Here is a 24432-nt window from a genome sequence, read left to right as displayed (position 1 = left end):
GGCACGCGCCACGCCGCGCTTGCAGCGGCCGCCGCGTCCCAGGCGACGCGAGCATCGCGCCCTGGACAACGCGATGTCCGTTCTTCTACGTTTTCGGATGCTGGACATTGGTGTTCCCCCCCCCCCTCCCCCTGCAGGGCAGCACGGTCGCCGTCGGCCCCGGCAGCCCGCCTAGAGAGGCAAAGGGGAACTACCGGCCGCTGCACCGCGGGCTCCGCGGCGGGCCCGCCGGCAGGGCCACTTTGCAGGCAGTTGGCTGCCTCCCCCGATGGATGATTTACAGGTATAACGGTGCGTTGCGTCACCTCTCTCTCTCTCTCTCTCTCTCTCTCTCTCTCTCTCTCTCTCTCTCTCTCTCTCTCTCTCTCTCTCTCTCTCTCCAGCGCACGTGGGTCCGTTTACTCTGCTGGCCAGTGTCCAGGACGTAACTGTGCGTCTCTCTCTCTTTCGAGGATTCGTCGTCGGCCCGGCGTCGAACCGCCGCGCGTCCTTCGTCTTTCGCCACGTGGCCGCGCACGTGTCGAGACGTGAGTGAGCGGGTAGCGCTGCACGGCGCCGCACCGCCTGGCTTGGGCAACGGCGTGGGCCGAGGGGGGGGGGGGGGCAACGCCCCGATAGCCAAACAGTCGAACCCGTTGTGGGCTTCTAAGCGCTCCTGAGCAAGCAAAGCGTCACATTCCCTCGTCATTTTTGCAGTACTATAGTCCTTGAATTTTTGCCGCCAGGCAGAATGCACGCGGAAGAGGCGACACATGTTGCGCGCGGATAACATAACGTCCAACACACCACACACACACACACACACACACACACACACACACCACACACACACACACACACACACACACAGACACACACACACACATCGCGCAGGTTGACCCGGCGGACACCAGAGCGGACGACGTCGGGGGATTTTCTAATGGAAACGTTTCCTAATGAGATTAGACGCCATAATATGGGGCCCGACTGCGCGCTGTGCGGCCTGTGCGGCGGCGGCGTCTGCTCGCCGTTTTCTTGTTGTTGTTGTCTTGGTCGTTTTTGCTGTCGTTTTCTTGCCGCCCGCGTGGGGCATTAATGCCAGCGCTAATCGCCTTAGCGGCCGCCCCTTGGAACGCCCCGCCCCGCCCCGCCCCGCCCGCCACTACTTCATCTCGTTCGATCGGGGATCAGCTAGAAGCCCCCGGAGAAAAAGGGTACGCCTTATAGGAACAGCAGCCATTTCGATCGGCAACTTGATCCGACTTGACTACCGACACGTGCAGGAAATGGACTTTTCCAGTGATTTTCCTGTGGAAAATGAAACATGCTCCAATGCTCACCCCGGTACCAAAAAATACCCCTGAGCACCTTGCTAGCTTGCAAGCTGCACTGACAAGCGATTAAACTCTTTTAAACTTTTTAGCGACGCCGTGTTGTCGGCGTGGATTGTCCTGACGGCTGCGACATGCGGCGGGTCGAGGGCCGGCCGGTCGCGCTCCGCGCTATGGTCGTCGTTTTGCGTGGCCCTCCTACGAGCAGCCGACTGATTCCGAGAGCCTTAGCGTCGCTCTGTCTCCCTCGCACTCATGGGCGCCCCGCACAGGTGCGAGAGAGACGGAGCGACTCGGTCTGCCGGCCGAGCAGGCCCCCTGCCGCGTTACCGCTCCGAGCACTAAGCCCGTTCCCACCGCGGTGCGGCGCGGCGCGTTGGACAAATTGCAAAGCCGCCGCGAACTGGCCGCGACTCCGCCTTGCCAAGATTCATCTTGCTCTGATGTGTTTCGAAGCGGGGGGTGGCGTGGCGCGCCCTGCCCCGCTAACTTGTCATGCAAAATGCGCCTCTTTTTCTTTTTTCCCCGCCCCTGTTGGCGAGGTGTTCGCCCGCACGCTTCTCTGCACCTTTCAGAGCGAGGCGCGCGGACCTGGCGGCAGGGAGCTGGGAAAGAATTAATGCGCTCGCCTATCTGCAGGCTGCAGGTTCATTGCGAACTTTGGTCTCTGTCTCTCTCGCAGTCACGGGGCACCCGTCGGGGTGCGAGAGAGACGGCCGCTGTTGGCAGTGTACCCGGCGTGGGCGGCGCGGTGCGGTTGGTCCGCGACGCTCGCACTCTCGCTCGGGCGTTGAACTCTCCGCGCTGGCCGCGCCGGACGGGCCTTCTCCACACCACGCGCGGACGGACAGGTGTCTTCGCGTCCAGGATGCTCCAGGACGCCCCACGACACTGTCAAGCCCGTCCGGCCCGGAGGCCCAGGACCTCCTAGGCGCCGTGTCCGCACTCCGTAGGGCGGACGGCCGGCGCCGCGGAGCGTGACGGCCTGCACGGCCTGCACGGCCTGGACGGGCACTAGCGCACGCCGCGGCCGACCTTGGAACTTCGCCAGGCCGCGGCGTCGGCAAGGCAACGGCACGGCGCCGGCTACCCTGCCCTGGAAATGCTGCCGCGCTGCTGCTGGCGCCCGAATTCACGCCCATTTCGGAAGGAAGCGGCAGGGACCGCCGCGCCGCGTCCAGGTCCAGTGAGGAGGAGGGGGGCTGTCGATGACCTGCAGGCGTCGCGGTGCCCCGGCAGTGCCGCGGCAGGGCGTAGCGGGGCGTCTAGGTGGGGGATCGGGAGCGCAGCGCGGCACGGCGTCCACGGCGTCCACGGCGTCCATGGCAGCTGACGGGCGCTAGGTCCAGGACCTCGCTGGGCTCGGTCCATCGCCTCCATGCACTGTCCTCCTCACGCCTTCCCCGGACGCCCTATGAGTGCGAGAGAGACAGAGCGAGCGGAATCAGCGTTGGTGCCAAATGCGATGGGCCGGCCTGTCCTGGAGCAGGGCAGGCTTCTCCTCCTTCTTCTTCTTGAGCCTCCCCGTCCAGGTTCTGCGGGTTGTCCGGCCGGGCGTGTGTAAAACGCTTGGCGTTATCCCCGCCGTGTTTTAAGAGAATATTTTTATTGCGTGGCGAGTGCCGCGCTGCTCTCACTGCGGTGCGTCGTGACACACACACACACACACGCGACGTGACATCCGCGACAACTTGTTGTTGTTGTTGTTGTTTGTGCCAGTCACCATCCTCTTTCTTCTGGCGCGCCGTGCGCTGTGGCTCCGAAAGGATCGAAAACCCTTGAAGTGGCTGGGCGTCCGACTTGGAGGACGGGCGGACTGGCGGATGGGCGGACTCGCGCATAAAGGGACGCGACGTTACGTTAGAGGACGCCCTCTTAGCCAGCCTCCAGGCCCGTAAGGCCCGTAAGGAGGTCCTAGTGCCGCTCCGGCGACAAGCCGCGCGACAAGCGCCAGCCGCGGTTTTATGGGCTGGGAGGCTCCGCGGCGGCCGCGTCAGGTGCGGGAACAGGCAAGGGAAAAGAGGTGTGTGTGCGTCAGTGTGTGTGTGTGTGTGTGTGAGCCTGTCCAGCATTCCTCCATCGCACTACGGCGTGCTTTTCGATTTGGACCGCGAAAAGAGCAGTTCCGGGGTGCGCGACGGACGACCTGGACACCGACGCGGTGCACGACGGGCGTGCCCGTGTCGCTTTTAATGCGTGCGGTTAGTGCCGCCCCGCCCCGCCCCACCCCGCTGGGGCACGTCGTCCGTAAATTTGGCGGCCGAGTACGCCCCGCGTGCCTCGGCCCCTTGAAGGCGAAAGTGTCGTCGCGGTCCTCCCTCGCCCTTCTTGAACCTCTCGCACGGTCCGCCCTAACACGCGCCCCTTCCCTTCCTGTTGCAGATGGCGCTGCTCGAGGCGCGGCCCTACCGGCCCTTCAAGTCCTCCGAGGAGTACCTGTACGCCATGAAGGAGGACCTGGCCGAGTGGCTCAACGCGCTGTACCCGGGGCTGGACCTCGGCGTCGACAACTTCCTCGACGGCCTGGAGACCGGCGTGCTGCTGTGCAAGGTGAGTGACGTCATTGGGAGCTCAGTCTGGCCATCGGGCGGGGCCCACCTGTATCAGAAATAAATTAACGTCATTAGGTTACAACTAAGAGGAGTGTTAGGTTATTTCACTTTTTTGCCGCCGCACGCTTCGGGTCCTCTGCTGTCGCTTGATGGCCGCAGCCGAGGCGAGAAAGGAAAAGTGTATGTGTGTGTGTGTGTTGCGCGTGCGTGAGTGTGAGTCGGTGTGAGTGCAATCTGTTCCGCGATCGCCTATGGAGATCATTCCTCGGTGATTAGGTCAGGTCCTTAATTGAATCACTTTCCCGTCAGTCAGTGAGTCGAAGCAGCCAGACCACGCGGCGGGGCGGGGTGGGGTGGGGTGGGGCTTGCCGGTAAAACGTGCACGGCGGCGCCCCCGGTGGGGTCCCGATGATGAGACGGGCTCGACTCGGCGCCGAGATTCGATTTCGGGGCGCGGCGTGGCGGCAGTGTGCCCGGACTGCCGTCCGCCTCCTCGTAACGCATAGAAAGTAACCTCACCGCAGATCTATACCGACCGAGCGACCTCCCGGCGCCGACCACTGAGATCCCGCGTCGGGCCCGCATTTCATGTTTCGTTTCGCCCTGTTTTATTGGGGCGTCCCGCGGGCGTGCGAGAGAGACAGAGCGACGGGCCGATTCCTCGGAGTGGCGGAAGAACGGGGCAAGGCGGCCAGGGCGGGGTGCCCCATGCGACCGCATGCCGCCCCGTGCGACCTACGCGGTTCTGTCTCGCCAGCCAAATGACGGCCCGAATGACAAGTTGCAGAATGGATGGCTCTAAGTAGCTGCGCTGCTCCGCTAGCGCCTGGCGGTGCCTGGCGGCCGCGCGTGTCGCCTGCCCGTTGATTTATTCGCCGCCGAGTCGCATCGCATCGACGGAAAGCCGAACGGAGAACCCAGCCGCCGTGCTTCCGCGTCGCGCCGTGCGTCGCGGCCCCGTTTCTTTTTCACGTAACGCCCAGTGTGACTGCATCCGCACCTCGAGGTTTTTCGACAAAGTTCACCCTTTTTCGTTTTTTGTAATTTAAAAAAACAACAACAACAAAACGTTTAACACGTTTTCGTGGTCCTTAAAGTTTGACTAACGTCGTTTTTGTTCTCCTTTCTTGCAAATTTTATGGACTATGTTGAAACAAAATTGAAATATCGATTTGGACGCACTTGTTGTGCAGTGCGCAACGACTATGCCTGCATGACGTAGTGGTGGTGGAGGTGGAGGCAGAGTTACGGACGCAGCGCGCCGACCGGCTGTCTCGGACATCGGCTTCCATCATCTGTTAAGGCGCCACTAATGTGAGAAAGGGACCGTGTTATTATTTCAGCGTGCGTGTGTCTGTCTGTCTGTCTGTCTGTCTGTCTGTGTGGTTTGAAAGGGGGAGGGGTGAAAAACAATCACACACACAGACGCATCCACGACGTCGATGCATCCCGACTTCCCGTTGCCGTTCATAAACATGAGACGCGTCCGCGCAGTTGGAGCGAAAGATGAATGATTTCCAAGGAACGCTCGAGCACACACACACACACACAAACGCGCTCACGTACGTCTAGGTGTTTGCGTCGACGCACTCACACGCACGTCCCGCACGACTATAATTAGTGAGGACGACGCCACGGCTCGAGGCGGGCGCCGAGAGGGGGGAGGGGGAGAGAGAGAGAGAGAGAGAGAGAGAGAGAGAGAGAGAGAGAGAGAGAGAGAGAGAGAGAGAGAGAGAGAGAGAGAGAGAGAGAGAGAGAGAGAGAATCCGCGTACAGGAAGACGAAGAGGGAGAAGGAGGACCCGTCCAGGTCCAATTTTTGTGGCGTTGCCCCGGGCAGCGAGGCCCTCGGGACGCTCGGGACGCGACGCCAGCATACGCCAGGCAAGGCCTCCGAGGCCCCCAAGGCCCCCAAGGCCGCCACGCCGGTAATGAGTATCATTCGGCAAAGCCCGGTGCAACCAGTTGCCACCAGTTGCACTTTGGCGCGCCCGGCCAGGGTGTTCCGGGTCGCTGTACCGACAGAACTTCCGTCCGCAGTGACTGTCCGTCCGCCCCAGGCCGGCGAGGAGGGCCCCCCAGAGGCTCGGTTTGCGTTTCGCGTCGCTGGCTCGGCCCAGGCTCGGCCGGCCAGGCTCCGCGGGTCCGCAGATCCACGGCGCGAGTTCCGAAGGATCCGAATGGCCGGCCAGCTGAAGAAGTGGAGTGGCCAGGCCAGTGGTTCTCAACCTTAGGGTCGCGACCCCAAGCGGGGTCGCGAAATTTTTTTAAGGGGTCGCGGCGATGCTGGGGTCGTGTTTTAGGCCGATTTTAAGCAGCCACTGCGTCTGATCCGAGGCGGGCATTTTGCTCCCTCAACGGGCAATCGGTCTTTGGACCTTCCTTTAGCATGCCTTTGTTACGGAGTGCAATTATCAGTCTTAGTTTGAGAGCAGTATTGTCTCAAAGTTGGCCGAAACGCTCAGAAATGTCTATGAAAAATCGTGTTTTGGACCGATTTTAAGCAGCCACTGCGTCTGATCCGAGGCGGGCATTTTGCTCCCTCAACGGGCAATTGGTCTTTGGACCTTCCTTTAGCATGCCTTTGTTACGGAGTGCGATTGTCAGTCTTAGTTTGGGAGCAGTATTGTCTCAAAGTCGATCAAAACGGTCGCAAGTGTCTTTGAAAAATCGTTGTGACTATTTTGGTCAACTTTGAGACAATACTGCTCCCAAACTAAGACTGATAATCGCACTCCGTAACAAAGGCATGCTAAAGGAAGGTCCAAAGACCAATTGCCCGTTGAGGGAGCAAAATGCCCGCCTCGGATCAGACGCAGTGGCTGCTTAAAATCGGCCCAAAACACGATTTTTCATAGACATTTCTGAGCGTTTCGGCCAACTTTGAGACAATACTGCTCTCAAACTAAGACTGATAATTGCACTCCGTAACAAAGGCATGCTAAAGGAAGGTCCAAAGACCAACTGCCCGTTGAGGGAGCAAAATGCCCGCCTCGGATCAGACGCAGTGGCTGCTTAAAATCGGCCCAAAACACGATTTTTCAAAGACACTGCTGACCGTTTCGGCCAACTTTGAGACAATACTGCTCCCAAACTAAGACTGATAATCGCACTCCGTAACAGAGGCATGCTAAAGGAAGGTCCAAAGACCAACTGCCCGTTGAGGGAGCAAAATGCCCGCCTCGGATCAGACGCTGTGGCTGCTTAAAATCAGCCCAAAACACGATTTTTCATAGACATTTCTGAGCGTTTGGCCAACTTTGAGACAATACTGCTCCCAAACTAAGACTGATAATTGCACTCCGTAACAAAGGCATGCTAAAGGAAGGTCCAAAGACCACTGCCCGTTGAGGGAGCAAAATGCCCGCCTCGGATCAGACGCAGTGGCTGTTAAAATCGGCCCAAAACACGTGTTCAAAAACTGCTGACCGTTTCGGGCAACTTTGAGACAATACTGCTCCCAAACTAAGACTGATAATCGCAACCGTACAGAGGCATGCTAAAGGAAGGTCCAAAGACCAACTGCCCGTTGAGGGAGCAAAATGCCCGCCTCGGATCAGACGCTGTGGCTGCTTAAAATCAGCCCAAAACACGATTTGTCATAGACATTTCTGAGCGTTTTGGCCAACTTTGAGACAAGGCTCCCCAACTAAGACTGATAATTGCACTCCGTAACAAGCATGCTAAGGAAGGTACAAAGACCAGTTGCCCGTTGAGGGAGCAAAATCCCGCCTCGGATCAGACGCCGTGGCATGCTAAAGGAGGGGTCCCAGGGTCGCGAAATTTTTCCGGGGTCGCGGAATTTGGCTTCAAATTGGGGTCGCGAGCCGAGAAAGGTTGACAACCGCTGGGCCAGGCGCTTCGGCGAGGAGGACTGAGGTGTCCCCGCCGTGCCGCGTCAGTGGCCGCGTTCCGCGCGGCAGCGCCGCCAAGACGCCGCGCCCTCCAGTCGCCCCGTCTCTCTCGCACTCACGGGGCGCCCCGCACTCTGCGAGAGAGACAGAGCATCGTCCGAAGCCTGGCATCGACTGTGCTCCTCCCACTACACTACCATCCGAGCCGTCACGTCGCCAGGTCGAGACGCCTCAGCCTCCACCAGCAGGCACCAACGCGGTGCCCTCCCGGCTCTCGCAGCAGCCAGGGGCGGATCCAGACAGGGGCTTACGGGGCTGGTAAAAGTTGCCCACGTTCAAGGGCAAGGTGGCGGACGTGAGTTTCTTCGCTCATTCGCATCAAAAGCAGCGCGAGAGGCCCCAGAGGCCCCACAGGGGGCGTGGCGCCGCCCTTCCCACGGACCGCCACGCCCCAATCCTGCCGACGCCCCGAAATCCTAGGACCCCCGTCAACCTTCTCTCTTTCTCTGTCCCACATGCACACTCTCACACACAGGGGCAGGCAAGGTTCCCGCACGCCGTGTAATTTGGCCTGGCTTAATTACCGGGGACGTGTTCGATTAATTGCCCCCGGTAGTGTTGTGCAGTGTGTGCGCCGCGGGCGGGGCGGGGCGGGGCGGGCTTTTCTCTTTCCCGCGCGAGAAGCTGCGCGCCGCGCCGCGCTCCCCGAAACCGGAGGGAAGGACCAGCACATGGGTGTTGAGGTCAAGTGCGCGCCACGGTAAAATTCCTTTTGAAAACACTGAAGCGACTCTCTCGGACCGAGAGCCGCACCTACACACACCTCCGCGCAACACACACACGCACGCACACTCACACACACACACACACACACACACCACACACACACACGCTCACGCGCACTACGGGGGATTTGCGTCTGTTTACTGTTGACAGTAGAGCGCGACGCGTCGTCGTGTGAAAACTATTTCGGCGCTCTTCGCACCTGAGGAGGAGGGGGCCGGCGACGCAAAGAGCGCCATTATAAAGCCCTCGCAGGCACTGCTGCTGACAGGCAGGCAGACAGACAGACAGACAGACAGACAGACAGACAGACAGACAGACAGACAGAAGGCAAGCGAAGGGCCCCACGCCTGTTGTCGCGGCTTCCCGAAATCCCGAAATGCGGGTTGGCGCCGAAGAGAGGCAGCAGGCCGAGGCGAGGCACCCCGACCGCCACGCCCTCGTTCACGTCCTGGCGCGGCGGGCGCGCTATCGCCGTGATGCTCTAATTGTGTTGCTGCAGCAAGGGCGTGCACGGTGCCTCGCCCTTGACACCATCAACGTCCACAGCCACAGCGCCCGCCGCGCCAACGGGTCGAAAGTCGAAACCGCGCGGGGAGGGCCTGGGCCCCCCGCCGAAGGGATCCCGGAGACTCGTCTGTTTGTCTCTCTCGCACTCACGATGGGCCCTCTGAAGGGCCCGCCCTCGCAACCGGTCGCAACGAGGACGTGCATGTGCACCGTGAGCAGAGACACCCTGCCGGTGTGGCTTGCCGGAAACCCGAACCAGTGCCGAGTCGGCCGAGTTGCAGTGGGGTGGGCGCGGGTCCTCGGGAGCGTCCTCCGTGGAGGCGCCGGCCTGCAGCGCCACCCGATGCACCGGGGAGCCGCGGCGAGTCCCGGATCGCATCGGCATCGGGTGTCGTCCTGGCGCCATCGGAGCCGCCGTGTGTGTCTCGTGTTTGTGTGCCACTCTGTGTGCAGTGTGCAAGACGCTGTTTGGTTTTGCGGCGCGCAAATGCAGTCCGTCTGTCTCGGCGGCGGCGGCGGCCTCGCGCGCGGAGGGGCGTTGACGTGCAGCAGTGACACAATGACTGATGCCGCGCGCAAGCCCGCAAGCGAAGCAGCGAGGCTTCGGCCGCGGCCGCGGGCCACGGGGCCGCCAGTCGGCATGTTCCCGAGGGAACGGCCGGCCAAGCCAGCCAGAGCTGCTCATCGGCACCCCGCGCTTAATCACCTCCACGGCGCGCGAGAGGCGCCGCGTCTGTCTTGCCGAGCAGCGCGGCCGTAAAATGTAATCGAGCTCCTCGCGCGGCGCGGCGCGGCGGGGACTGCAGGACGGGCAGGACGCCCCGCCGCCGAAACGCGGTCCAATTTAACGCGCGTCGCGGCCGCGGGCCCTACACCGTAAGCCCCACAGTGTGGAGGAGCAGCGCCCCGATTTCCGCGCCGTTCTGTAAATTAGCGACGCCTACGACGACCAATAAAGTTGGAGCGCCGTCTCTCTCGCACTGCTGGGGCGCGCCGCGCGGTGCGAGGAGGACGGAGCGACGGGTGTTGGGAGTCGGGCCGCGGCGGTAGCGTCCTAGACGTCCCAGACGAGGGCGTGAATCAGGGTCGGGCCGAGGAGCTAAATGGGTGAAAATGGGAAGGGGAGCGTGGAGCCGAGCCGAGGGAGGCCCCTGCCAAGTCCAGGGTAGGCCGTCCCGCCGAGCAGCCGTGCGCCGCGGGTCTGGCCGCAGCGGCAGCAAAGAAGGAGGTTCTCGCGCCAAAAAGCGGCCGGGATGGCGGTGCCGCCGCGGGGAAAGCCAAACGAGCGTCGCAGACTCGTGCAGGCCTATGAATGGTATCGGCTGGACAATGCCGGCGGACTGCTTCGGAACGGCGCTCTGTCTCTCTCGCACTCGGGGGCGTGCCCTAGGGGAGCGAGAGAGACAGAAAGCCCCCCGTCCAGTCCACTGCAGGGCACTGCAGGGCAACGACGCCCTGCATGCCGTCGAGCGTGAGTCACGTGACGCGCACGACACGCGCTGCCCGGCAGTCCCATTGCGAATAGCGCTCGGCCGCTCTGTCTCTCTCGCACCCTCGCTGGGCCCCGCAGCAGTGCGAGAGAGACGGAGCGGCGAAAGCACTGCCGTCCTCCGCGACGCGCCGAGCTGCCGGCTCGCCGTGCAAATAACGCCTCCAGGGTATTGGCACGACGCGCGTCGCACTATTGGCACGACGCACTATTAGCAGCACGACGGCCGCGGGCTGCGTGGCCGTGCACGCCAGGCAGGGCGCCGCTGTGACGGCCGCGCACGCCGCCGCGTGACGGCCAGTGTCGTGTATACACTGTGTGTGGTGGACTCTGCGCGGGTTCGAATCCCGACGCCGCCGCTTTTTCTTTGCGATGCCTCATTCCTCGTCGGTGCTCTGCACATAATAATCCAGTTCCTAACGCAAAGCACCGCTGAGGTCAGCAGCCTTGACGCGAGGCGACGCGAGGTCCCGCGGCAGGGCGCGCGGAGCGGAGCGGACTCCAGACGCGTGGGGAGCGGACCGGTATGCCCACACGGAGACGAACTCTGACTCCGATGCCCCTCCCCTTCCCCCTGCGGGGCTCCCTTCCCGCCGCTGCTGCTTCGCGCCAGCAATTTCATAATGGCACGGTGGAATTCACGAAAGAATGTCCCGGGCGGCGCAGGTCTCTCTCGCACTGGAGTGGCCCAGTGGTGAGCGAGAGAGACGGTGAGCCGGGCGAGGGTCGATGAGGGGGAGGGCCCCGCCTCGTCGGCCGCCCCGCCCCGACCTTGGTCGTAGGTTCGGCGATGGACCGATGGCGGGCCTGCCCAGCGGCCAGCGGCACCGGAGGCCCCCACAAACCATGCAACGCCATTTTGCAGCAGGCGTCCGCGGCCTCCGCCCCCGCGGCGTGCCGACCTGTAGGCAGTGGTGTTGCGCTTCGCCGCTTCGCCTCGCCGCCGGCGATCGGCGCGCCGCTTGCCGGCCTGGCTGCCGGCCGGGCTGCCCACTCGCGACACGAGGTGGAAGGCCTGGAAGGCCTGGAAGGCCCAGCTGACCGCTGCAGCAGCCTGCTGTGACTCATCCCCGCATCTGCATAGGCCAGGGCCTCCGACTGATTCCGAACGGTGCTTCGCCGCTCTGTCTCTCTCGCACCCGCACGGGCCGCCGCACGAGAGCGAGAGGTAGGCGACGACGCGCTTCGGAGCCAGCCTGCCGGCCAGGGCGTCGCCGGCGTGGCCGCGTCGACGGGGAGGTGCCGTTGGTCGCGGTGACGCGGGCGAATCCTGTAAACGAGTGCCTCGTTGGCGGAGGCGCGGAGGCGCGGGGGCAGCTGCACACTGACCTGCAGCGCCTGGAGCCGGGTCGTGAGCGCGGCCACACGGCCATCCCGGCCATCTGGGCCATCTGGCACCGGAGCCCGCGGAGCCCCATTGGGGCGACCGTTCCGGTCCGACGCCCGTGCAGGCGCCGCGACGCCCCGGGACGACCCCGCGGACCCTGCGGCTGGGCCGGGCACCGCACTGCCTGCCGCACGACACAGCTACTCCACGCTTGCGACTCCACGCCGCCACTCCGCACTCCACGCTCGCTACTCCCAGGCGGCGATACTCGCCATTCATGTAATTGGCTTTTAGTGTTGCCAGATAGTCGATCATGCGGTCTCTCTTGCTATCGGCGGTAGTGGTGCTGCCGCCATGCAGGCCGTGCAGGCCCCGTGGTGCGCACCGTTGCACCAGCCGGCCGGGGCGGGGCGGGGCGCCCGCAGTTCAGCAAAGAAATGTCCGGTCCACACTCCGCGCCCGAGAGACTTCCAGTGGTAACCTCCCAGCCGGGTGTCGACCGGGCAGTGTTTGGAGCGGTCCAGGGCGATGGGCGTGCCCGAGGCGCGGCTCGGCCGGCAGGGCACGGCGCGGGCACAGCGGATGTGTGCGAAGTAGAACATGAAGTGCATATTTATTTTGGACGTGCCGCGGCGGTGGCCGTCGGCATGACAGCGCGGGGAGCGCGTCTCTCTCGGGCCTGGCGCGCCATGGCGGGGCCGTCCCTAAGCCCTGCCCCGTCGACGACTTGCCTCGATAAGAAAGGGCACTCTGGCGCTGAAGTTTAGCACCACGTGATTTGCAGACGGCCCCCAAGGACTAGGCGCCTCTTCGGAGGATCCACCCGGAGTTTGGGGCTTTAGCCACCCAATGCAGGGATCGGCCACCACAGGAGATAGCATCTCGATCGGGGTTTTAATTAATAATCGATTGATAATGGGAGTGCACTTGGAGCCTTGTCGCCCTAACCGGTCCATAAATTCGGTGCGCCCGTTATACCGCGCGGCTGTTTTATGTGAGCTTGTGTTGTTGTTGTTTTTAGTTTTGTAATTGTTGTTGTTGTTGGCTGGGGGGCTAGTAGTGTGGAAGCTCGTTAGTTGCCGTTACATCAATTACGGGCCAGAGCGCGATCCCCAACTTTTATTGTTTTATAATTATTCGTGTTGTTGTTGCTGCGGTGGCGGTGGCGGCGTGCGCGATCGTCTGGCGCAACTGCAGCAACTGCAGCAACTGCAGCAACTGCAGCAACTGCAGCAGCGCGTTCAAGGACGGGTCTGACCTCTGTGCACGCACACGGACGCACGCACGCACACACACACGCACACGCGCGCGCGCGCGCGCTCAACGATTTCGCTTCCTTTTCGTCGGCTCAGAATGTGGCAATAACCTTGCGGTGATGGCGATTGCGGTAATTGGCTAATTGGGCTGACAGCTGGATGCGCCTTATCACAGTTCAGTGCCCCGAGCCGAGCCGAGCCGAGCCGAGCCGAGCCGAGCGCTTGCTCACTGCACGAAAGCACTCGGCCTCTTTCGGCAGAAAATGTGCCGGGCGGAAGCACGCCGCGAGCGAACGCCGCGACGGCGTGGCCACCGGGAATTCGGGACGACAAGAGGACCGCTCGCTCGGCCACTCTCGAAACAATAAAGACATTTTGCGCGTAGAAAGGACACAGCCAGCAGCGGCGTTGCGTATTGGACGAGCCCTTTCAAGGCACCTACCTGCACGCAGGAAAAGGCCTTTTACAATCGCGAGAGAAAGACCGACTGACCGGGCAGGGCCAAGGCAGGGCGCCGCCGCCGTTTTAACGCCCCGCTCTCTCCCCTCTCCCCCCCTCTCTATCTGCAGGGCCGGGCCCTGTCCCTTGAATGGCACGGCAACTTAATAAAGCAATATGTAGGAGAAAGCAAAGGAGTCGCAGGGATCGGTGCGTGCACGGCCGCGCAGTGGAAAAACGGCAACTTGAAAAAAATCAGTGCTGCACTGGAATTTGAAGGCAGCAGGCACTCGGTATTTTTCAGTGCTGGAACATGGCAACCGCGCCGCCGTTTTAAGCAGTGTGTGGCGATGTTTGGCAGTCTAGGTGAGGGCAGGCAGGAAGTGGAGGTGCGCTTCAATTTGTGCCTCCATTTATACAATCTAGAGGCGGTCTGGTCGCCGTGGCGGTCGCCGCTCCGCCGCTCCAGTGGGCATGGGACATAGGTCTGCACTCGCCGTGCACGACAGCGGGGCTGCGGCTCGCTTCCGAACGTCGTCGTTCTGTCTCTCTCGCACCCGCGGGGGAGTCCCGCCAGGGTGCGAGAGAGACGGCGCGACGACGAAAGCCGCGAGGCTCGCCGAGGTGTGCGACACGTGTCCCACAAGTGCGTCGCAGTGGTGACAGCGCGCTTTTTACTTTTTGTAATGGATAATGCGTATGCGGTGGAAAGAAAGCGCATTTACATATTGGCGGCGAGTGGGCCTGCGTGTGTGTGAGTGTGTCTCCCCGTGTGTGTGTGTGAGTGGCGCTTGTCATCGACGTCGTCACCTCGCCGTCGCTACTGCACTGCGCGCACACACACTAGGAGCACTTTTGCACATCGCGGAGCTCTTCTCCGTCTCTTTCTAGTCCGTCTCTCTGCGGTTGGGCCGTCCTGATGAGGGCGATCGGGAAAGCACGGTAGAAAGGGCATTATTCAGGCCGCCATATGGTGGAGTCGTCAATCAGTACTCGTGTGTGTGTGTGTGTGTGTGTGTGTTTTCTGCCGGGAACCGCAGCCGTTAAATTAACGACTCACTCGCGATATAACGCTGATTGATCGCTGCGGGTCTCGGCCGAGTCTCGGACCTACAATGTTGTTTTGACGCGCCCGTCGCCTCCCTGTTGCAGCACGCCAACGCGGTGCGGCAGTCCGCCCTGGACTACGTCTCGCGGCGCCAGGCCCGGGGGCGGCCCCTCACGGCCTCGGCCTCCACGTCGGGCTCGGGGCTCGCCCTGGCCCTGGCGCTCAGCCTGCGCGGCGACGTGCGCTTCCTGGCCGCCGCCAAGCCGGGCACCTTCTTCGCCAGGGACAACGTGAGCAACTTCATCGCGTGGTGCCGCAAGGACCTGGGCGTGTTCGAGTGCCTGCTCTTCGAGACCGAGGACCTGATCGCGCGCAAGAACGAGAAGCACGTCATCCTGTGCCTGCTCGAGGTGGCGCGAAGGTTAGTGCTGCGCTTGCTCATGTTGACCACCTGTGTATTGTCTCAAAGTTGATCAAAACGGTCACAAATGTCTGTGAAAAATCGTGTTTTGGGCCGACTTTAAGCTGCCACTGCGTCTGATCCGAGGTGGTATCTCACCCTCCCTCAACGGGCAATTGGTCTTTGGACCTTCCTTTAGCATTTCTTTGTTACGGAGTGTGATTATCTGCTTTAGTTTGGGAGCAGTATTGCCGCAAAGTTGATGAAAACGGTCACGGTCTTTGAAAAATCGTGTTTTGGGCCGACTTTAAGCAGCCACTGCGTCTGATCCGAGGCGGTATCTCGCCCTCCCTCAACGGGCAATTGGTCTTTGGACCTTCCTTTAGCATGCCTTTGTTACGGAGTGCGATTATCTGCCTTAGTTTGGGAGCAGTATTGCCTCAAAGTTGATCAAAACGGTCACAAATGTCTTTGAAAAATCGTGTGCCCATTGTGCCTCCACTGAAAACCGACCGGCTTTGCAGGGGGGCCAGGATGGGCATGCTGGCGCCCATGCTGGTGCAGCTGGAGCGAGAGATCGATCGCGAGATCGCCCTGGAGGAGCGCGCCCAGCAGCGCACCGACCTGCGCGTCGAGGACATGGGCGGCCTGGCCGACGAGGAGGACAGCGACGACGACATGGACACCCGCTTCCTGGGCCCCATGCCGCAGATCATCACCAACGACCTCAAGAGCCTCGACGAGATGGTGAGTCCACCTTTTGGCGCGTGCGTGCGCGTGTTCGGCACGCTCTGCATCGCATCCTGTCGGCGTCCTCACCGTCACATCCTGTCTCGTTTTACAGCGCGTTCTAACCGCGTTTTTTCTTTTTACGATGCCGGTCGCGGCTGCCAAGGTGGACGAGTGTGCACTGTTAGGACGTGTGTGCTTCGAATGCCCGTGCTGGGCGAGCGTGCGCGCGCGCTGTGTGTCGGTGTGGATGTTGTAATACGTGGCGTTTGCGTGCACGCGAGCGCATTCGGCACGTGTAGTGGTGCAAAGGTCCCATCGCCTCGCATCACACCGTGGCGTCTCTGCCGCCGCTTCTCCGATGCCACTAATTCGTGCGTAACGAGACCCACTTGAACACACACACACTCACTCACACACACACGCACACATGCATTACGCACGCATTCCAGCCGCCCATGCAGATGCGCGTGCAGGTGTGTGTGTGTGTGTGTGTGTGCAGGCGCGACCAGAGCATCCAAGGTAATTATTTTAATCTGATGCGACATCTTATGGCATGGCGCATGCCTCGCGCACCGTCGTCTTCGTCTTCTCGACGCACTGCGACGCCGTAACTGCAAAATTCTGTGGCGTCCACATCGACCAGCCCGGACTGCCGCGCCCATTTGCAAGTCTAAGACCTCCGCTCCGCCCTCCGCGAGGCGGTACCGCGTGCACCGCCGTCCCAAAGACTTTCGGAGTCATTGGCGCCAGAAACGCGCCCAGATCGCCGCGTCGCCGCGCGTGTCGTGCCTTTTCTGATCTCTCTGTGAGTGTGTGTGCGTGCGTGGTGCGAATAACGGCATCCGTCGGGTCGCCAGGCTGACCTGCAAATAACATTAGCGTCGTCTTGTCGTCGCGGATAGTGGCCGCTGGATCGTGCAAATAATGCGACGACGCCGTGGTGGCGGCGGCGGTGCAGAGCAATGCAAGAGAGGCCAGCCAGCCATGCCGAACGCAGCTCTGCCTCTCTCGCCGTCGCGGGGCGCCCCGTGGGTGCGAGAGAGACCGCCGCGAACGCGGTGTTCGGAATCGCAGTGCAGGGCGCCGCCGTGACGGCCGCATCAGATGCGGCGCCGCTGCAGCGCTACAGTGCAGCAGTGTTACAGTGTTACTGCAACGGCCGACTGCAGTCTGGAGCGGACTGGGTGGCGTTCCGGACGCCTCGTATCGTAACCTGAACACACGACGGATTCGACGAGTCTCGACCGCCGCGCCCCGCCCCGCCCCGCCCCGCCCCGCCCCGCCCCGCCCCGCCCCGCCCCGCCGCGCCCGGAGCGCTACGATGCCTCACATCGATTCGATTGTCTGCACGACGCGACGCCCCAGTGCCCCGAGTCGCGTTCGACTCTTGGCCACAGATGAAGCCTCTTTTCGTTTTATTTTTGCCAAGTCGGCTCTGCCGGCGACGTGGCCGGCGCCGCGCTGACACCCCGGAGCATCCCGATGAGTGAGGCAAGCCAATTGTTTCTGCGACGGCCTGCAGTGTGCCTGCCGTGCCTGCAGTCTTGCAGTGCCTCACCGCGGCGGGCGGCCGCAAGGCTCTGTCCGCGGGCCGATGCCGAAGCGCGCGCCGTCTCTCTGTCTCTCTCGCACTCGCGGGGAGGGGCGGCCGAGTCGGAGCGCCCGTTCGGAAGCAGCCCGCTGGGAACACAATACGTTACACTGTGACAGGGTCGTGACTCGAGGGCTCGCGCTCATAATTCAACGCGTTGACGCAATATTTGTGCCATTTGAGTTGAGTCGATCGGGCTGAGCGTGGCGCGGCGTGGCGGGGCCGTGTGCCTGGCGGACCGCGAGCCGCACCGCCGCGCTCCGTCGGATGGGAATCTGTCACGGTGTCGTAATTAGTGTGCGAGCAAGAGCGCCGCGGGCCGGACTCGAACCCGCGACCTTTCTCTCGGCGCGCGCCATTCAATCGGAGGCGGCAGGCGCACTCCATCTTTGATCGGGCCGCCGCCGGTTGCGATTGTTTCAAAAACGGCTGGAATGGTTGTGCTGGCGGCGCGGCGGGCCGCCGTGGCGGCAGGCAACCCGGCCGCAGGCATGCCCGCCGGCTGCCTGCGCTGCAGGGGCTCTGCGCGGCCGACCCGGCTGGACGGGGTGCCACAATCCTGGACACTTTTCAAGCGCTTGGGGCGTGGATTGCTCTTCGAACAACGGGCAATCGATTTGTCTGAGGCTCTAGGGCCGTGTGATGTCCGCCTGTTCCACCCAAAGCAGGCTCCCTCGGCACACTGTCTCTGCGGCGCGAAAACTTTCGCAGCGTGCAGAGAGGTGTGTCCGTAGATTGAATTAATTATTTCCAGTGCGCCGTTTCGTTTACCTTAATTTGCACTCAGCGGGCTGTAGGTCTGGAGGCTTGCCTGGAGGGTGGTGGCGCCGCCCGGGCCGCCCCAAGTTTTAATAATTGGCCGTGCAGGCGGACAGGGGGCCATGATAAAGGCTTGGCATTTCCGCCGCCCCCTCCCCCTCCCCGGAGGAGCGAGCAGACTTTGTAGCGCCCCCTCCCCCCGCGGTGGCCGCCGTCACGTCGCCGCCGAAAGAATAAGTCTCCGGCCTTTTCCGGGCCGCTTGTTTTCGGTGCGCCTTTTCCGCGGCGCTCTCTGCCTTTCGGTCCTCGGCGGCCTTTGGGTCTAGTCTGCCTTCGGGGCGCCGTCGCGGCGCGTCGTCTGCCCGCAGAGTCGCTGCCCGGGGAATGCGGGGTGGGGGGCGGGTGGTCCGCGGGGGTCGTGCGGGGACCGGACGGCGCGAGTAGCGTGGACGGCGAGGGGGAAGGGGTCCCTCGCGGCGAAGGTACGTTGAGCCGCAGCGGTCCGCGCCACCCTACTTCCGACGGCGCCCCCCCCCCCCCCTACCCCCGGCTGACGGGAGTTCTTAAGTAGTCCCGGTGCATAATTCGTCTACATTGGCGGCGTCGCGGCCCGGCCCGGCTCGGCGGGGAGCTCGAGGGAAATGGCACTGCACCGACACCGCCACCACGCCTTAATCTTCCCCCGCTCGGCTCGGCTCGGCCCGGCTCGGCTCCGCGGGGCGCGGCTGGGCCCTGGACGGCGCCGCGGCGGCGGCACTGGCACTGGCGGCAGCCCCGCCCGGATGGCGCCGAGCTATTTTCGAGCAGGCACGGCGCTGCGGACGCCGCGACTGGTGCATCGTGATGACGGTCTTCGCCGCCACGGCATGACACCCCGTCGGCCGCCTCGCCTACCTCGCCGTCGGCCCCGCGGCGCGACCCTCGTCCTCCACTGCGCCCTCCGCGACGGGCAGCGCCGTGCTGCAATTCAACTCCACCGCTTATCGGGCGGCAGACTGATGGCCCGGCACCCCGTCTTCCTCCTGGACTCCCTCGCCTCGTCGAGGAGGTTGGTTGGGGTCGCGTGCGCCCGAGTGCGCCGCCCCTCACTCCGTATCACCCCCACCCCCTGCCGCCCCCTCCGCCCCCGGCGGCGAATGCAGTGACGAAGGGAGCAGATAACGCCGGCGCCGAGCCACCCCGCGCCGCCCCCCACCCACCGACTCCGGGCGGGCCATCCTACACCACCGCGGCCGAGGCCCTGCTACACCATCGCCTCCCGCGGCGGGCAGTCAGAATCCGCACCGCCGCACTGTGTGTGTGTGTGTGTGTGTTGCACGCGGTAAAACTCAAACGCGGGCCGCGACAGGGCCGATTGGAGCGAAGGAGCCGCGGCGCAGCGCGCGCCGCTTGACCGAACGTGAGCAAATTGAGTCCATGACAAGCAGCGCCATTCAATGGGAGGGAAAGAGGGGGGGGGGGGGTAAGGCCACTCTGTGTAATTGCCCGAGCCTTGTTCGTCCTGCCTCAACTCAGCTTGCATTGCCCTGGTTGTGCGGACGTGTCCAGTGTGTGTGTCTGTGTGTGTGTGTGTGCACTCACCGCAAACCCAATGCAGCCGCAAACGCCCCGCGTGCGCTCACCCACCCACATCGCGGGCTAGCCTTAAGCCTCACATTTGCCCGGTCATTTTCGTGTCTTTTCAGACGATGACGAAATCCGGGCCGCCACAGCAGTGCATTGATGTTTGTGTGAGTGTGTATTCGTGTGTGTTTGTGTGTGTGTGCCCCCCCCCCACACACACAAACACACATGCTCGCACACGACGTCGGGCAGTAGAGGGCAGCATCGCCGTCGTGCGCCCCCCAGCTTGCCCCACGACACTGCCCCGACAGTCCAGCACGGCGCGCCGGGGCGCGGACAGGCCGGGATGGGCCCCCCTGGGAGACTGCACGGCACGGGGGCACGTAGCCCCGTCGACCCCCATGCCGCGGCGTGGCGGGGCGCGGCGGGGCGTGGCACGAACTGCACCGCCTTGCCCTGCCCAACCACAGTACCAACCCGCGCGCATTCACTCGGCGAAGTGGCTCAGCGAGGCGCGTCATTGTGTGTGCTTTGCTGCTGTCATGTGAGTGAGTGTGTGTGAGTGTGTGTGTGTGTGCGTCTTTATGCTGGAAAGACCCCTACTCGAGAGCGTGGGCCGCGTGCTAATATTAGCGAAAAAATATATGACGCGTTGCAGAAATATTTACCCTTTATAAACCCCGGGCAGAAAGGCAGGGTGGGTGGGAAGCGAGCGCGGACAAAAGACGTCTGATGATGCGTGCGATGATCGCGCGCCTGTGTGTGTGTGTGTTGTTTTTCTCGTGTGCGTGTGTGTGTGTCACGCGCGCGGTGCGCGTCGTCTGCTTTCATTCCTGTCCCCTCGGCTCCCTCATCACAGCCGTGTTCTCGGCGTTCGCGGCGTTCGCGGGGTTTGGGGGCGTGTCTCTCTTCGCGTGGCCATTTATAAATAGGCAAAGCGCCCGGCCACAAACACGTGTGTGTGTGTTGTCTGCGCGACACGTGTGGCACGCGGCGACGCCGCGGATTCACGCGCCCTTTGGGCCTCTCTCTCTCTCTCCGTTCAGGCGGACACAGCTCTGGGTCCATTTTGAGCGGAATACAGTCCTCGATCCTGAAATAGGACTCCGATCGAAAACGAGGATTCCTGCTCCTCTCCCGCTACACCCGAAAACGTGTGACGATCTTGACCCAAGATATGCTCTTGAAGCGTCTTTGGCGCCTCTCGCAGACTTCAGAGAGACTCTGGAGCGACTGAGAGAGACTCTAGAGCGACTCTCCCGGCCAGGGTCATTGCCAGTGCAGGCCGTTTAACGCCGCCTTATTGGGGCCCGTAAAGCATGTGCTGCCGGGGCCGTAACGCGCGAAAGCCAACATGCAACAGCGTGCCGTGCCGCGCCGCGCCGTGCATGCGAGACTAAAGCCCCCGCTGGCGTGCTTTTTGCCCCCCGGCTCCGCGGCTCGAAGTGCGCGCGTTTAGTGACAGCGGACGCTTTATAGGAGCGGAGCGTGGCCAATCGGAGGCGGGTAGCTCCGGGTGGGTAGGCAGCCGCCACCTGCTCACACGCCGTCGTCGTACCTGCGACGCCAGGGTTCTTTCAGCCACGACGCGGTGGTGGGTACAGGTGAACTCGAGTGACTTCCTAAGATTTAGCAAAGCAGCGGCCTGTAGAGTCGATTTCGTTCACAGTGTGCGAAACGTTTCGGCGCGTATCGCTGGTAAAGTCGAACAGTCGACCAGCGGGGCTGGGGCCGCAAGTACTCGGCAGCTGCTTGTCGTGCCACCACACTGGCAATTAATTTCCGATTTACGAGTGGCGGCCCTTGGGGCCCTTGAGGTCCTGCGAGCAGTGCGCGACCCTGGAGTGCAAAAAAGGCCGACCACCGTCCCGAGAGAAGGGCTTGCAGGTCGCTTGCAGGGCATGAGCCCCGATGTCCGAGCCCCGGCCTGCGCTCGGTTTGACCCCGGGACTCAGTTCAACTCTATTCGGAGTCCGGTATGCGACTACAACATCGACGGATTTGACATGATAGCGTTTTTGTCGGCCGATTTAAATCCACTGCCCTCTCCCTCCAGGCCGCCCGGCCTCTCCGCTTGCATGCGTGCAGTCTCAGCGTGACATTCGTCAGGGCTGAGGGGGGGGGAAGGGGGCTGTACCGACCTTTACCGCCACAAAGTCACACAGGCATTTTGCAGCGTGCCCCGCCCGGCCCCGCCCTGCCGCCCTGCTGGTTCAAGCACGCTCTAGCCTGGCTCTAGCCCCCCACCCCGTCGCGACACTGACATGCCAGGCCGCTCGGCGCCGCGCGGCCAGAGCTTACTGCCAGTCGTTTAGATGCGAATATCGCTCCGTCGCAATGAAAAATAGTGCACGGCGAGTATTCGAACCCGGGACCTTCGCAGTCGATCGCCGCGTCTCAGGGCGCGGTTGCGGTCGGGGCCGCGCCGCAGCGGTGGCGCCATCCGCCGCGGCCGGCTCAGCGAACCAGCGAACCTACAGTGGTCGGACCTCACTCCGAAAGTCGGCAAGGCGGCGGGACGACACCGGCAGACTCATTCCGAGAGTCCTTTCTCCGTCTCTCTCGCACTCGGAAAGGACTCGAGCCTGCAGACGGGACGGCGCGCTCTAGACTAGACTAGACTAGGACGCGGTGCGGGGAAGGAAGGCAGGACCCACGCAAATACACGCGGCGGGGCCCGTCCTACGGTCCAACGAGGCAGCAAGGCGCCGGGCCGGGCCAGCAGGACCCAGCAGGACCCGCCTTTGGTGCACTATGGGCCGTTAACCTGGATTCCACACCTTGACGCATGGGTCCCCCTGTCGAGGACCTGCCGCATGTGTGTGTGTGTGTGTGTGTGTGTGTGCCGGCCTGATTCGCACTGGCAGGAAGTGAGTGTGTGCGACAAATTTATCGGCGCCTTGGCTCGACTCGGCACGACACGGGGCGTGGACCGCTACGGGTGTGATGCTATTGGTGCGTAGTAGTTTGCGCCCCACCTCTCTCTCTCTCTCTCTCTCTCTCTCTCTCTCTCACGGACGCACACACATACACACACACACACACACACACACACTCACACCAACGCACGGCTGTAAATCCACCGCAATGCCCTCCGGGCTGAAAAAAAAATGTCGAAATTTGGCAGCGTCTTTGTCGTGAGCTGCGAACTGCTGCATCGCAAGGCGTCGCAAGGTCACTGTCACAACACCTCGGCGATGGAGGTGGCGCGCCGCGCGTACACAGTACAGTGTGGTGGTGTGCACACGCGGCACGGCGCCGTGCTGTGTTTTGACGCGTCGTCTGCCACGGCGCCGCGGCGACAAAGGAATAGCGCAACGTGCGCGGGGGGGGGGGGGGGGGGGGAGTGCCGCTCACGTTCGGCGCAGTGGTCACCACCAGGACGTGACGAGGGCAGGGCCGGCAGGGCCGCGCGCCCGGAGCAGCGGGGGAGGAGGGGGCAGTACCCGTGATGCTGCTGTGGGGCGATGCCGCCGTCTCTCTCGCACTCCGACGCGGCTGCCCGCGAGTGCGAGAGAGACACACGAGGCCGCTGTTCGGAATCAGTTTGGCCGCCGCCGCTGCTCCAGCTCCGCCGGGGCGCCAGGCCCCCAGGGCGTCCGCACTGCGCTGGTCGCTGCTGACCCACCCCACTGGCAGCGGCGCAGCGGCCCGAAGAACTTCTGATTTAGGGCAAATGCGCCTGCAGCTTCCCTCCTTGTGTCTTTCTCGCCCCATACGAGAGAGAGAGACAGACAGACAGACAGACAGACAGAGAGAGAGCGCGAAGCCACGGTGTCGGCCCGCTTGTTCATCGCCACAAATCAGAAAAGCACGCGTCGGCGTGTCCTGCGGCCCAATCCCTCGGCAAGGACCCCCTCCCCCGCCCCCTCCCCCGCGGCCTACGAGTGTACCCCGCGGCGGCATAGCGCAGCGCGGCGCGGGTCCTGTGTGTGGTAGGCCGGCGGGCCCATTGGGCGGCCCATGGCGGGGCGTTGTTCTCGTTTCGACAGCGATATTCATCATCTTATCCGATCGTGATGTCATCGCAGCGGGACTCCGCGCGCCGCCTCGGCCCATGTGGTCACCTCGCCGCGCGGCCATCCCGGCGCGAGCGCGTAGAGGCGCACAAGGGCGCACAAGGCCGCCGGAAAATTGACAAACGGACAGAAACGGGAGAAAGGGACGGTTGCGTCACCCGCACCGGGAGTCGAACCTCCGCCCGTTTGGCGCTGTGTTTCTCCTGATGTCACCGTGTCCGCAATCATTCACTTCGGCTAGCTCGGCCGGCGGCGCCGCATTCCAGCGGGAAGAAGATCCGGAGAGGGGGGGGGGCTGCATTGCGGGATGGCGCGACTCGAATTGAGAAAGAGAGAGCACTGCAGTGTGGCGGAGTGAGATGCAGCGAGAATGGCGCGAGCGCGGACCTCCGGGGGCGCTAAAGGAATGAGCCTGCAGAGGGTGTTGGGGTGCGGCCGTGGAGGCGGACTGGCGGGCTGCCAGGCGGACCTCAGGGAGGGTGGGGGAGGGGAGTGCCTGGGGAGTGCTTGCTCGGCTTGCTCACCCCAACGGGGAAGTCATAACTTCATTTCGGTCCACGGGTATTGGATTTGCCCGCTGCGCCCCGCGCCGTGTAGTGGGTGGGAGGGGGAGGTCCTTCGCCCCCCTCGCTGCCCTTCCTGATGTAGGTCACCGTCGTGGCCCCGGTGCCATCGGGGAGCCCCTCTGGACGCGGATACCGCCGTCGCCAGCCCGAAGCCCGAGGGGCCCGAAGCGGAGAAGAGAAGGTCACAGGAGGGTCATTTTACGCGCTCGCCTTTATTTTGCATTCTGTCCCCGGCC

General features: G+C 63.0%; 1 protein-coding gene across 1 annotated transcript in view; it reads left to right on the top strand.

Moving 5' to 3' along the window:
* Nucleotides 1–24432, top strand: part of LOC117643026 (GAS2-like protein pickled eggs) — an 81773-nt gene that overhangs the window by 35576 nt on the left and 21765 nt on the right. The window contains exons 2-4 of the mRNA XM_034381664.1: nucleotides 3693–3860; nucleotides 14671–14987; nucleotides 15491–15713. Coding sequence (XP_034237555.1) covers nucleotides 3693–3860; nucleotides 14671–14987; nucleotides 15491–15713 — 708 coding nt within the window. The remainder of the gene's footprint in view (nucleotides 1–3692; nucleotides 3861–14670; nucleotides 14988–15490; nucleotides 15714–24432) is intronic.

This window comes from Thrips palmi, unplaced genomic scaffold (genome assembly GCF_012932325.1).
Source record: "Thrips palmi isolate BJ-2018 unplaced genomic scaffold, TpBJ-2018v1 HiC_scaffold_16, whole genome shotgun sequence".
In the NCBI taxonomy this organism is placed as follows: Eukaryota; Metazoa; Arthropoda; class Insecta; order Thysanoptera; family Thripidae; genus Thrips; species Thrips palmi.
The sequence above is the reverse complement of the archived record's forward strand: the minus strand, read 5'-3'. Positions and strand labels throughout refer to the sequence as shown.